Genomic DNA, 13,673 nt, shown 5'->3' on the forward strand with positions numbered 1-13,673 from the left:
AATTCCAGCTTCCTCTTCCACGTGTCGAGTACTGAATGCAAAAAAAAAAACCAAACAACCCAAAAAACCCAAAACCAAACAAACAAAAAAACCAACCAACCAACAAAAAAACCCCAAACCAAAACAAAAACCAAACAAGCAAACAAACAAAAAAACCCTCCGAAAAACAAAAACAAACAAACAAAAAAAATCACAACCAAAAAAACCCCCCAAACCCAAGTGCCATATACTGCCATATATTACATGGCAGTAATATATGGATAGGAGAGAAAACAAGGAAGGAGCAAGGTAACACACACGTGTGTCCTGGTAAACCCCATCCCAGGAGCAGCCCATTAAAAGCAGTATTGTAAAAGCTGTAAGGTAGAAGTTTCACCCTCACTCTCTGCCAGTCTGTTCTCTCGATAGTTATTTAAAATCTGATGCTGCCATTCCAGCACGGTGTGATAAATTGGTTAGTCTGGCATGCTCACTGGCCCCCCACGCTGAGAATTTAATTTTGCTCTCCCACTAAGATATTTTGGCACTGGAGGAACTTGGATGCTTATGCAACATTTTAAATTATGGTTCCTAAGTAACCATTTGATTTACAGCAGATAATTGTTGCTTATTAAAAAATAAATTACTGAAATCCTGTTTGGTTTTAATGGGATAAACATCCTATTGCAAAAATTTCACACAGTTGGTAGTCCTGAACAAATATGTTTGAATAATAACCAGTTGGGTTTAGTTTTATTTAATCTAAACGTAACATTCAGCTGCGATGTGGGTTCAAGGGTTACAAAATTTCATCCAAACATTGCCTTTTGTGATATTCCCTCTGGCCTCTCCAAGAGTGAAAGAAAGATCACTGATATCTTTGCTGCAGTTGTGTTTCCCTTTTAATCTTTTTTCTACTCTTCAATTTTCAGGTCACTTTCTACCTAAGCAGCAGTTGGAATTCACTTTCATAACTTGCTGGACTATGATATAAATATCTGGGGGTGGGGCATTCTGGTTCCCCTTTTCCTTCTCCAGAACACAGTGGGCTGCATCCCTGTATCCCTCCATAGCCTTTTTAGGGCAGATGCAAAGGGACCAAACAACAAACATTTTTCTCTTGGTATGACCTTGTGCCACAAAGCCAGACTATGAACATTTCCTTTTGCTAGAAGCTGGTGAGGGGTGCAAGCCTGCTTTTCAGAGGCTTTGTGTTGTTGCAGACGTGTGGATACGGCACCAAAGATGAGGACTATGGCTGCATCCCCTGCCCTTCAGAGAAGTTTTCCAAAGGAGGTTACCAGATATGCAGGAGGCACAAAGACTGCGAGGGGTTTTTTCGAGCCACGGTCATGACACCTGGTGATCAGGAGAATGATGCAGAGTGTGGTCCCTGTCTCCCGGGGTAAGGATTTAACCTTGGACTTTTGCTTTACCCAAGGCACTGCAAAATAATTTTTTAATGTCAAAATCTCTGACAGCCTCTCTTCATAGCCTAGCTGACTGTAGGTACAGTACTGCTAAGTGATGCTTTTCACTCTCTCACAAAAAAACCCCAAACATTTAAATGCTTCAAAAGCATGGGTGAATGTAGCATATCAGCAGATGTCATTATTATTACTGAAATCTCACGGAAGAAACAACTGATTGGAAAAACTAGAAGACCTGAAACTTCTCATACTGGAAGAGGGAAAGGAGCAGCTGAGGTACCCAGGCACAGGTGTGTGATGCCATTTTAGATGCTTTGAGGAATCCAGCTTGGCCTCCAGCTACGGCCTCAGAGGGCCAACGTGTAAGTCCTGCATCCTACAAATGAGGTCCATGAAGATGCCTTGGATACCCTATAGGGTAGATGCCGGCACTGGGGTATGTTTAGGAATATAAAATATCTCCTCTCCAGATGTGAGCAGCTGGCAAATTTGTTAGCAGTTGACAGCATTAGCTAGCATAGCTGTTAGGTGAGATTTAGCAAGGCATTTTAGTCTCTCAGGGTCCAACAGAAAGGGGTCTAAGGAGCTGCTAATGTGGTGTGTGTGCTGTTGTTCAGATTCAAAACAAGTTCCAGGGCTGGCTGAAGTGGCTTAAAGCAGAAGCTGTTCATAAAGTCCACCTTTTTAATGGTCTCTTATGCTCAGTATAATTCTGATAGCAATGGTGAGGAAGCAATTGCTACAACTGAATATGTAAACAATATATTTTTTACCATATTAACTTTTAAAGTGTGAAACTCAAGCATACATTTGTTTTCTAATTTTTTTATTTTTTTTTTTTTTTTTTTTTTTTTTTTTTTTTTGGTTGGGTAATTAAATAGTCTGAAACACAGCCTGACCTCACATACCTTTTCTTTCTCACCTTTCACATACCAGGATGACTCTTTGGTTTAGAAGTGTAATTCCTACTGACTCCAGCTTTGGAGCAGCTTGCAGATGCTGCATAACCCACACTACTTTCAGTATAGGAAACTCTCTTAAAGTGGCCCCCAAAGCTTCCAGGTTTATCCTCTCAGTAAGTCTGTGTGAAATTTTCACAGTTTACAAATAAAAAGTAGGATTTGCTTTGTTGCCAGCCAAGCAGAATGATGATGTGATTTGCAAAGAACTCCCTCTTGACTTCCCCTCATACATCATAAAGAGCAAGAAAGTTAAATAGGGGCCACAGTTGCTGTTTTGCAATTTTTGTCAGGACTAATGAGGTCACCCAGGTGGGAGCAGGGTGCTAGCTGAAAATAATCAGCTTGCACAGCTGGTGCTTGGGGAGTAATTTCAAAAAACATGGTGTTTGCACAGGTGTAACCTGTAGCAGAAGCTGGAGTCTGGCCCCGTGCCACTCTGTGTGTGACTCTCAGGTCCTGGGATAGTTTAGAAAAACCAGCAGTTAGGGAGAAAAAAACACTCTTACTCCAAGCTAGAGGAGGTGGAATTCTCAAGACATATTAAATATGGACTAAAACAAGCTCTGAAGCTGACTTGGCTGTTTGTGCAACCTAGAGACCCCGGAGGCTGCTCCTCCTGTGTGGGGGTGGGCTGAGTGCTCCCTTGCCTGGGCCGTAAACCTCAATGTGCCCCTGAGTCAATGAGAGGGAAAAATGAAAATTTCCTTTTTCAAAGAACTGTGCACCTCAGAACTTCCCCATGTAGCAGCCCACATGCTGCAGTCTCTGTTTGGAGGCATCTTATCCCTTTGCTGGTTTTCACCAGCTCAGTAAAGCAGCCTGAAGAAAAGGTGAATGTGTGCCACATTCTGACCAGAAGATTTTAAGCAAACTAGAAGCCTTTTCACAGTGGCTGCACACCCAATCTTATGCCTTAAAATAGGTGCTGGATAATTATGTATTTTTCTTCTGGTTTTTTCACTCTTACTGATCAACAGTTTTAGGGAAGAGGGAGACCTTTGGTACAAGAGATTGGGTCACTGACCACTTCTCTGTGTCTAGTTGCCTTCCATACAAGATAGGAATAACACTATTTGTCTCACTCACAAAAAGGATGCAAGAGTCTGCACCAGGGAAGAATTTAAAGGCTTAGTTGTGAAGCTGTGCTCCTCAAAACCAGAGCTCAGCTGTCAGTGAACTATAGATGTACCTAGACCTAACCTCCTGGAGCACAGCAGTTTTCATCTGCTCCTGCCAGAAGCATTTTCATCATAGTAAATAAAATAGATTCACAGAACCTTTCCAGCTGGAAAAGACCTTTAAGATCATCCAGTCCAACCATTAACCCAAGTCTACTGAGTCCAGTGCTAACCATATTCCTAAGCACAGCATCTATACATCTTTTAAACACCTCCAGGAATGGTGATTCAACCACCACCCTGGACAGTGTATTCCAGTGTTTAATAGATTTTCAGTGAAGAAGTTTCTTCTAATATCTAATCTAAACCTTCCCTGGCATCTCATTCCTTCCTACCCAGCAGCCCAGTCTGAGTAAGCAGGGAAGGCTTTCTGGTCTGCCTTACTTTTGCAGACATACTCCTAGGGATATTGTGGTTGCCTGTTGAAAATGTTAATATGTCAGACCACAAAAAAACCCTGGGTTTGCCTAGAGCATTAAGTGCAAAACTAACTCAAAGCTTCCAGAAATCCTAGTATACACATTTGTAACAATATCATATGCCATGGCGTTATCCAGATTGACATAAATGGACGTGCTTTTTCTTTTAAAAGTTAAAGATAAAAATGGATCTGTTTGGCTTTTAGGTAAGTATCTGCAAATAAATGCTGGCAACCTTTTCTGAGTTGACATTATATTGAGGTTAGTACAGAAGTCTAGTTTCTATTGTGTCTGACCAGAGGTGGGGCCAAGCCACACATAAAAGAATCACAGATCTGTCACAGTTGAAAAGACCTTTAAGATCACCAAGTGCAACCATCAACCCAGAAAAAAACACCATGCCCACTAGACCATGTCCTGAAGTGCCACATCTACATGGTTCTTTTAATACCTCCAGGGATGGTGGCTCCACCACCTACTCTTTCAGTAAAGAAAGCCACAGAAAATACCTAGTCTAAGCCACCCCTGGTGCAACTTCAGGCCATTTCTGTCAGTCCTATCATTATTTACTTGGGAGAAGAGGCCAACACACAGCTTCCTACGAGCTTCTTTTGGGTAGTTGTAGAGAGCAATAGGGTCTCCTCTGAGCCTCCTCTTTTCCAAACTAAACAATCCCAGTTCCCACAGCCTCTCCTCACAGGACTTGTTCTCCTGACCCTTCACCAGCTTTTGACTAGAATGGGTCAGAATGGGGAAATTAGGTGCAACCCAGACTGTTTCCCTCAATGGGGTAATCCAGTAGGTGTTCTTGGAGTATGAGTGAGATCATAACCAGCTAGGAGCAGCCACAGTGGGTCAGAGCAAGGATACCTCTAGCCCAGTGGTCATTCTTTTGTAGTGGCCAGAAGTGGAAACCCAGAGGAGTACAAACAAGCCAAAGGTATATGATGCACATGCCCCCCACCCAACCTATTTTCAGTTCAGAGTAAGTCTTGGTCTCCTCAAAAGATGAAATTGCAAAGGCATCATTTTATTTCAAAGCATAGTTGGAGATGCTTCTCCTTTTCATGCGTTTGTCCATGATTACAGCAAATCCATGTTCAGTTCTCTTCTCAGAGGTGTTTGAGGAGAAGAAGTGAGCTCTTTCCTCTGTTTTCTGAATGGAAAGCTTTAGCCAGTGAATTTCTAAGGTAATAAACCCTTTCACTGCAGTTCTGCAGAAAGCAGCAGCTGCCTCCACCTGTGTGCTCACCACTTCCCTCTTGTCTCTTTGCAGACTGTCCCATGCTGAGAACATCCCCCCAAGCCCCACATACCTTGTTCCCTGCAGGAGGGGAGGCCTGAATCTGGGGCCAAGTACCTGAGTGTGACATGACTCCCCCTAGATTAACCTGAGATAAATGACCATGATATGAAGCAGGAAAACACTTAAGTCTGTTTTTCAGCCTACCTTTTACCCTTGGATTTTGCCTTCAAAAAGGCAAAACTTCAAAATCTGAGCCTGGCAGATGTTAAGGAAAGAGAAGTGTAACGAGACTCATAATGGAAGAGGAACTCCATAAAAATTCATTTCATTGCTGGGCTGCTTCTTCTCCATAGTTAGTGATATAAAGGAGAATTTAATTTATTATTTGGTAGATTGCAAGAGAGCCAGAAACATAAATCTGCTCATGGTACTTCATAGGAATGAATCATTAGTGTTTGCAGCTGCAGAGATTCCTGCTCACATGGGTGAACATTTGCTTGCCATGAACACCTTGAGCGTGAACGAGTCCTCTTCCATTCCACATTGTGGCAAAAAACAAGGAATATCCCACCAGCTTGATTTAATTAATTGTTTGTCTTTCCTAAACCACTGTGGCTATTAGACTGCCCTGATTTTTTCTTCATAGGTTTTTATGTATCTTTGGCCTGCCACTCTTTTTGTGTGTGTGGTTTGGCAGCCCTTTCCTACTTATTTATTAACTGCTGCATAAACTAACCTTACACATGGACCTATAGAAGTGGAAAGATCAAGTTTTGCTCCTGAAAGATGGGTAGAGTGGCAAATAGAGCACAAGACATAGTCAGAGGGAAGGGTGAGGGCAGATCTTTTAAAAACAATAAGAAAGAAAGGAGAAAACATGTTCAATTTACCTTTTCTCTGAGATACTTCCAGCCCCCTTGCACTGCTGTGTACTCGGTTTCCTGGGCCCTTATTTGTAGGTGGGGTCATTCATTAATAGCCACCTGATTTTGATGGGCAGTTTCAGCAATAAATTCCTAACAATAAATACATTTTCCAGAAAAAAACATGCTGCACATGCATAGACAGGTAGGGGAGACCTGAAAAAAGATTTCTCGTTGTGTAAAGTATTTACTATGTTGAGTACTTGTCTACATGGAATGGATTAAGAATTTATTGATTTTTTTAATTAAAATTTGTAATGATTTTCAAGTTGATTTGTAAGGACATACCCATAGCATCCACTGTGCAGGATTTTGATGTGATTTACTCATTAGGTTGCCTGTGGATCCAATTCTTGCATAACCAATTATCTTATTTCAACACTGACTTTGTTTGCAGCCCAGAAGTTCAAATCATGAATGCTTTTTCTGCACGTTGTAATTCCACTATCAAGGACTAACTCATAAACTACAGCAAGAAAGTTAAAAAAAAAAAGCCAAACCAAACAAAAAACCAACAACAAAATAACCTGTAAAATGTAATCTGGCTTTTTCTCTAAGGGTGTTGTTTTCCTGTATTTTAAATTCTGATTTGGTTCTAATGTTATGGAGATTATTCTTATGGTGTTTTTGAAGAAAAATTCTTATGGTGTTTTTGAAGAAAATTTCCCAACCATGTACAACTGGTGGTCTTGCCTGAAAGATTACTGCTTCAAAAAGAGCAGAGTAGAGGAAAGATACCTGGGATTGATTCCTAGTGGATAGAAGGGTAACCATGAGCCAGCAATGTGCCCTTGTGGTGTGGTTGGTAGGTCAGAAGAGGTTCTCCTTCCCTTTTATTCTGCCCTGGTGAGGCCACACCTGGAATATTGTGTCCAGTTCTGGGCCCCTCAGTTCAACAAGGACAGGGAACTGCTTGAGAGAGTCCAGCAGAGAGCCACAAAGATGCTGAAGGGAGTGGAACATCTCCTTTATGAGGAAAGGCTGAGGGAGCTGTGTCTCTTCTGCTTGGAGAAGAGGAGAATGAGGGGTGACCCCATCAATGTTTATAAATATGTAGAGGGAAAGTGTCAAGACTCTTCTCAGTGTTGCTGAATGATAGGACAAGGAGCAATGGGTGCAAGCTGGAGCATAGAAGGTTCTGTGTGAACATAAAGCAAAGCTTTTTTACTGGGAGAGTGATAGAGCACTGGGACAGGCTGCCCAGGGAGGTTGTGGAATCTCCTGCTCTGGAGACATTCAAAACCCACCTGGATGCATTCCTGTATGACCTACACCAGGTGATTCTGCTCTGGCAGGGGGGTTGGAATTGATGATCTTTTGAGGTCCCTTCCAACCCCTAACTTTCTGTGGTTCTGTAATTCCCTTATTTTGAAAAAACCTATTTCAGGGCATGCTGTAAACTGAAGTTTGAACTCAGCAGAGAGAATTGTGTTACTTTAGGAAATTATACTACTTCTTATCATGTAGGCTTGATGGTTAATTAATTGCCTTTTAGGAGGAAAGGAAGAAGAGAAACACTGTCTCTATTCAGTCAGTTAAAAAAAAAAAAAAAGAAAATCTTTGTATCAAATTGCTCATATTTTTTTTCAAAATGATTTTATCTCAGTATAATTGGCCCCGCTAAACCATGCTTAGTTGTAGCATTTTAATTTCCACTGTTCCACCTCACTATGCCTTTCTTTTCAGTTACTACATGCTGGAAAACAGACCTCGAAACATCTATGGGATGGTTTGCTACTCCTGCTTGCTGGCGCCTCCTAACACCAAGGAATGTAAGTGTTTGGCAATTTCTGTGCCTTTCATCAAGTGTTTTTTTCTTGGAATCATCTGGAAGCTCTATATGAAGTCTTTCAGCAATGGTGATTATGTCCAAACAATAAGTCTGTCTCAGGTAAAGCAATTTCTGCTTCCAGCCAACCTCACCAACAAAGGGAGCAAGCATGGAATATTTGGGGAGAGATCAGAAACTTTGATTTTGGGACCTGCTGTTGTTCAGTTGGGCTCCAGTTTTCATCTCTTAAGATATTCTGTCCAGGGCTTATTATGTTTACTTAATTAGAAGGCAAATGCAGTCAGAAATCTGTGTATTATTTTAATTTGGTTTGAGTTTAGCTATGAAGAAAACATGTGACACTTTGTAGATCCTAGGAAAAGTGCAATCCACCACTGGCTTTAAAGTCATAAAAGGGTCGACACTGGCACGGGAAGTCCCCCAGAGAAACTTGATTGATCCATCTAAACCCAAAGCCCTGTCCATGCTCTGTTCTTTTAAAAGTCTTTACCATGAAAAATAATTGCAATATTTTGCCTGCCTGAAAGCAAAGCTTGACACAGAAGTCACCCAGCATTTATCTGTGTGCAGAAATAGCAATTACTGAGTTCAGATGCTGCTGAACTGTGTATTGCGGGTGTTCTGCAAGCCACTTCAAAAGGGGATGGGTCATCCAGTCCCTCAAGTGGGATGAGAGAATCCTCAAGTGCAAGAGCTCAGGTGAGCCAGGAGATAAATACCATGTCACAGAGCTCCTGGTGAGAGCTGAGAGCCCAGGGGGAAGCATTTCCCTGAAGTGTCTGCACACAGAGGGGCTGCTCTGCTGCAAAGATGCTCACCAGGTCCTGAGCCACAGACCTCTGCCTGAGCCAGAGATGGTAGGGGAGGGCTGGCTGAGAGTGACTTGGGTGAGATAAGGTCTGTGTTGGGAGGTGAGGTGGGGATGCTAGGAATGACCTGAGTGAAAGGTGTGGGGAAAAAGATGGAGTGAGTGCAAACATGAGGTTAGGACTCTCGGTGGGAAATAAGGGTATATGGGAAGAGGAAAGGATGTGAACATACCTTCTCCTAACATGCCTTCTCCTACCTTCTCAACGTGCAAGTTGATGGGAACACAGCCATGCCTGCTGCTAGTCAGTAGCCAGAAATGAATCACTTCCTCAGCTCTGATGGTCTGTCTCAAACATGTGCTGAAATGAGTGGGCTTTTTCTGTAGTTTCAAACATGTTGTAGCTTACTGGTTTGGCAAGGAGCTACCAGAAGATCTTACAACTACTACAAAATTCAAAAAAAACCAAATCTTTGTCTTTTAAAGGAGGTCCTATATAGAATGTCTTTAGTTCTGTGATGAAAGTGTGAATTGCACAACTGATTAACCACATGCAATTTTTAACTTGACAAACAGAAGAATAAATATCTGTTATCTTTGGAAGGAATTTAGGCAAGTGCATAAACCAAAAAATTGACTGGGTACTAAGGCAGGAGAAAACATTAGTCCTAGAAAGAATAGAATTACCATTTTAATCAAGTCTGTGAAACCAACCGTTTGATTACCAATATTAAAAAAAGTGGGAAAGCTTCTTAAAATCCAAATCCCTCAAATTGTTAAGCTCAGGTAATTTGGTTTATGATGTCTAAGCCTCTGGACACTGTTTGGAATGACAGCTCCCTAATTCATAGGCAATAATTTGTACTCCATATGGAAAACCAGCCTTGCTACAGGAATCTCTGGAAGGGTTCATTGCTGTGGCAGGCAGCATAAAATTTGGAATTAGCATATGATCAAAAATAAATCCTTTTTATCAGATGTTTCACTGTCATCAGATTATACCAGTCAGAGCAAGGAAAAGGCATCATGTCAGTGTTGCTCAACTGCATAATTTTATGAGGTTTGCAACTTCCAAACTCTAAGCACACAGCCTTTGTGTGAGCATGCAGTTTCTGCCATATGAAGGAGAATCTCAGCTCTTGGGTAGAATCATAGAATCAATCAATGCCAGGCTGGAAGTGACCTCAAAGATCACCTGGCCTGACTTTTCTGGGTAGGAACGTGGTTTAGATGAGAATCAGAGCCAGCTTTGTTAAGACTTGTATGTTTAACAATTTAGGAGTGCTTCTTTGGGAAGGAAAAGTGGTGTTAGCCATGCACATGGTCTGAGAAAGGTCTTTGCATCTGCCATTCCTCCGGTTGTGTCAGCACCCATCAAGCTGCTGATGGATTTTCAGCTGGTTGCATGTGTTAGTGCTGGCTTCTCAAAGCAGTCCTTGTTTCAAACCTCCACTGGATCCACATTCCTGGGATGATGCTGGCTCAGTTACCATGTATGCCATTCAGCTTGTACTAAAATTCATGCTCTGGTTTTTAAGTGGCTTTCTACCTGTGCAGAGATGGTAGCCATGGGTTGTCCAGGACACACATGAGGGACTCAGTAGGTTCTAGTCCTTCCTTCATCATTTGTGACCTGTTCACCCCACAGCTTAGCACTGTTACTTAAAGCAGGAATGGTTTCTCTCTGCAGAACCACTCCTGTGTAATGGGCTCCTTGCTCACTCCTCTGGCTGTCATGGTGGAGAACCTAGAAGGTTTTAGACAGTTGCAAATAGTCCCAGGTATCTTCTGTTGCTTTCTTGAGACTTCAGAATAGCATGGAACAGGGTTCAGGAGCCAAAATTTTCCCAGGGTGCCTCTCCCCTAAAGCTTTCTTTTCTTCAGATTGTCCTGCATGTGGCAGAATTCTGGAGAAAAGTGCCATGGGTTGCAGGGAAACAAAGGTGGCAAATAACTTCAAAACAGGAAACCAGGAGCAACAAGCCAGAGTTTTTGCACTTCTAGATAGAAAAATGAGGGCAGAGAAACCCCATTTCAGGCCTTCATAAAGTCAGAGGCTGGGTTGGAGGACTGCTGTGCTCTCTTTTGCTGAAAAATGCCTCACTGGGGAGTGCCTGCCCTTGTGTCGCAGAGGGACAGAGGACAGGGAAAGGAGGTTGTGTTTGTGTGTGTGAGTGTGTGTTTGTGTGTGTTTGTGTGTGCTTGTGTGTGTGTGTGTGTGCTTGTGTGTGTTTGTGTGTCTGTGTGTGTGTGTGCTTGTGTGTGTGTGTGTGCTTGTGTGTGTCTGTGTTTGTGTGTGTGATTGTGTGTGCTTGTGTGTGTGCCTGTGTGTGTGTCTGTATTTGTGTGGTTTTGTGTGTGTGTGCTTGTGTCTGTGTGTGCCTGTGTCTGTGTGTGTGGGTGCATTTGTGTGTGTGTGTGTGTGTGTGTGTGTGTGCTGCTGCCACTCGGAGACCTGCTCAGAGAATTTGCCTGATGATACAGTATATCTGGCAGAAAAGTATTTAGCTTTGATCAAAGGGTAAACAAATAGCTTTCAAGCCCAAGAGCCTGCTGAGGAACTTTCATCTCCTACATAGTCAATAAACCTTCAAATGGCTGAGGAAAGAAGATGAACACTCTGTGCTGCAGCATCTGGAAATATTAGTGTAAAAAGGACTGGAAGTAAGGAAGAAATTCCCTGATGGGTCTGTTTCACCTTTTCTTTTCTTTTCTTTCTTTTCTTTTCTTTTCTTTTCTTTTCTTTTCTTTTCTTTTCTTTTCTTTTCTTTTCTTTTCTTTTCTTTTCTTTTCTTTTCTTTTCTTTTCTTTTCTTTTCTTTTCTTTTCTTTTCTTTTCTTTTCTTTTCTTTTCTTTTCTCTTCTTTTCTCTTCTTTTCTCTTCTTTTCTCTTCTTTTCTCTTCTCTTTTCTTTTCTCTTCTTTTCTCTTCTCTTCTTTTCTCTTCATTTCTCTTCTTTTCTCTTTTCTTTTCTCTTCTTTTCTCTTTTCTTTTCTCTTCTTTTCTCTTCTCTTCTTTTCTCTTCTTTTCTCTTCTTTTCTCTTCATTTCTCTTCTTTTCTCTTTTCTTTTCTCTTTTCTGTTCTCTTTTCTTTTCTCTTTTCTTTTCTCTTTTCTTTTCTCTTTTATTTCTCTCTCCTCTCCTCTCCTCTCCTCTCCCCTCTCCTCCCCTCCCCCCCCCTCCCCATTTTTTTTTTGTGAGAGAGAAAGAAGCAGGAGACATTTCACAGAGATCAGAGATTTAATTGAGGCAAACCTATCACTGGGTTATGTTGTTGAAACTCTCTCTCTGGACTGAAGGCTGGAAGCAATAATGTTCTGCAGCCTGGGAACAGCACCAGGCTTTAGCAGCAGCTTGTGGGCAACAAACAAATACAGGGAAGGAGCTGTACCTCAGGGAGCATAAGGGCACACGCTGTGTAGCAGGAAAGCTTTTTCTTACTGGGAAAAGGGTAAACATCACCATAAGGGCTGCAATTCTTCATCCCTTGTGCACTGTGGAACGCTTTGGTGTGACTTCTGGGCTCTTAGCATGCAGCTCCCTCGAGTTTGCTGTGTAGGAGCCTCAGGAGGGGTTTGCTGCACACAGGGGAGCCCAATGCCAAAATATCAAAATGTGAGACCTGCATGAAGCAGCTCATGAGCCATCAGTGACTCTTGCTGACAGTAAACTGGGGTATGATGCCTCTGTGAAAAATAACAGTGCAGCAAAAGGTAGGGTAGGCGGGTTTCCTATGCAAATCAAAGAATGAATGTAATGAGCACCAAGCCACTTGAAGATGTGCCTGCCCACAGTTAATAGTGCTGGATTTTCTGTTGACACCTCTGAAATTAGAGTTACTTGAGGCATCTGAGTACAAAGAGAGTTTTGTTGGTTTTATTTTTGTTCAGTTTTGTGTTTTTGTTTTGTTTTTTCTTTTATCCAATGTAAAAATATATGCAAAAGGCAGATTTAAACCTACATGGAGCTTCTCTGGCAGAGATATAGAGTTATTGCTGGAAGAGATCTTGTCTTTTAGCAGCTGCAATTCTCTTTCAGTTTATGTATATAAACCCTGCTCTTCTTTTCCAACTTTGATATTTGCCATCTCAGTTCAAAAATAAACGAGGAAGATAAAATGCTGCTACAAAGAGCTTGAAGAACTTTTGCTTCGAAATTGTATTTACACAGCTACATCAAGCATGCAAATCCTTTTCCAATCACAGATTATTGATCTAGAGAACTTCTGCAATTGGTTGAGGGTTTTCTTTTTAATCTACTGTATATAGTCACAACTGTGCATGGGCACAAATTACTGTTATTTCCTCTCACTTTTTTTGCTTGTTGCGTAATAGAAAACAGAGGCAGCAATCAGTCTGTGTGAGTTTTTGTCTAACGTCAATAGGTGATGACTTAGGCAAGTTTGAAAAAAAGAAGAAAACCAGAAAGAAAAACAACAAAGGAAAACAAAATAGTCATTTACCAGAAAGCAAATCTCATCTAGAAACAGAAAAGTTTTTTTTTTTATTATTATTGCATCATTAGAACTTCATAAAGAACTAAACAGATGAGATGGAACAATTGGCTAACAGACTGATGGCTTAATTTGATGAGCTGTAATCAGGAGATCATGTCCATACCCATGTAATGAAGATTCAGCCTCCATAATTGAAGTGCTTAACACAAACAAGCCTACTGCCAAAAACACTTCTATTAGTGAAAAATAATTCTTCCAGAGGTATTTATTTTAACTCTCCATTCTTTCTAGCATCCCAAATTTTCTTTTCTTGCCAGTTTTGTCCTTTTGTAATACAATCAACATGAAGATTTTTTTTCTCCTTCTGTTTTAAATTATGCTTGCAAATGAGTAGGCTTGTTAGCTGGAACTAAGAAACTTTTATTTTGTTTTGTTTTGTTTTTGTTTTGTTTTGTTTTGTTTGATCTCCCAACACCCCATT

At 41.3% G+C, this 13,673-nt stretch overlaps 1 protein-coding gene across 3 annotated transcripts in view; it reads left to right on the forward strand.

The window, feature by feature from the left end:
- The window catches only part of EDAR (ectodysplasin A receptor), a 76,093-nt gene that overhangs the window by 46,998 nt on the left and 15,422 nt on the right, over nt 1-13,673 (forward strand). For all 3 annotated transcript variants that reach the window (XM_071744322.1, XM_071744303.1, XM_071744311.1), the window contains exons 4-5: nt 1,203-1,384; nt 7,824-7,909. In XM_071744322.1, coding sequence (XP_071600423.1) covers nt 1,203-1,384; nt 7,824-7,909 — 268 coding nt within the window. The remainder of the gene's footprint in view (nt 1-1,202; nt 1,385-7,823; nt 7,910-13,673) is intronic.

Source organism: Heliangelus exortis, chromosome 1 (genome assembly GCF_036169615.1).
Source record: "Heliangelus exortis chromosome 1, bHelExo1.hap1, whole genome shotgun sequence".
NCBI lineage: Eukaryota > Metazoa > Chordata > Aves > Apodiformes > Trochilidae > Heliangelus > Heliangelus exortis.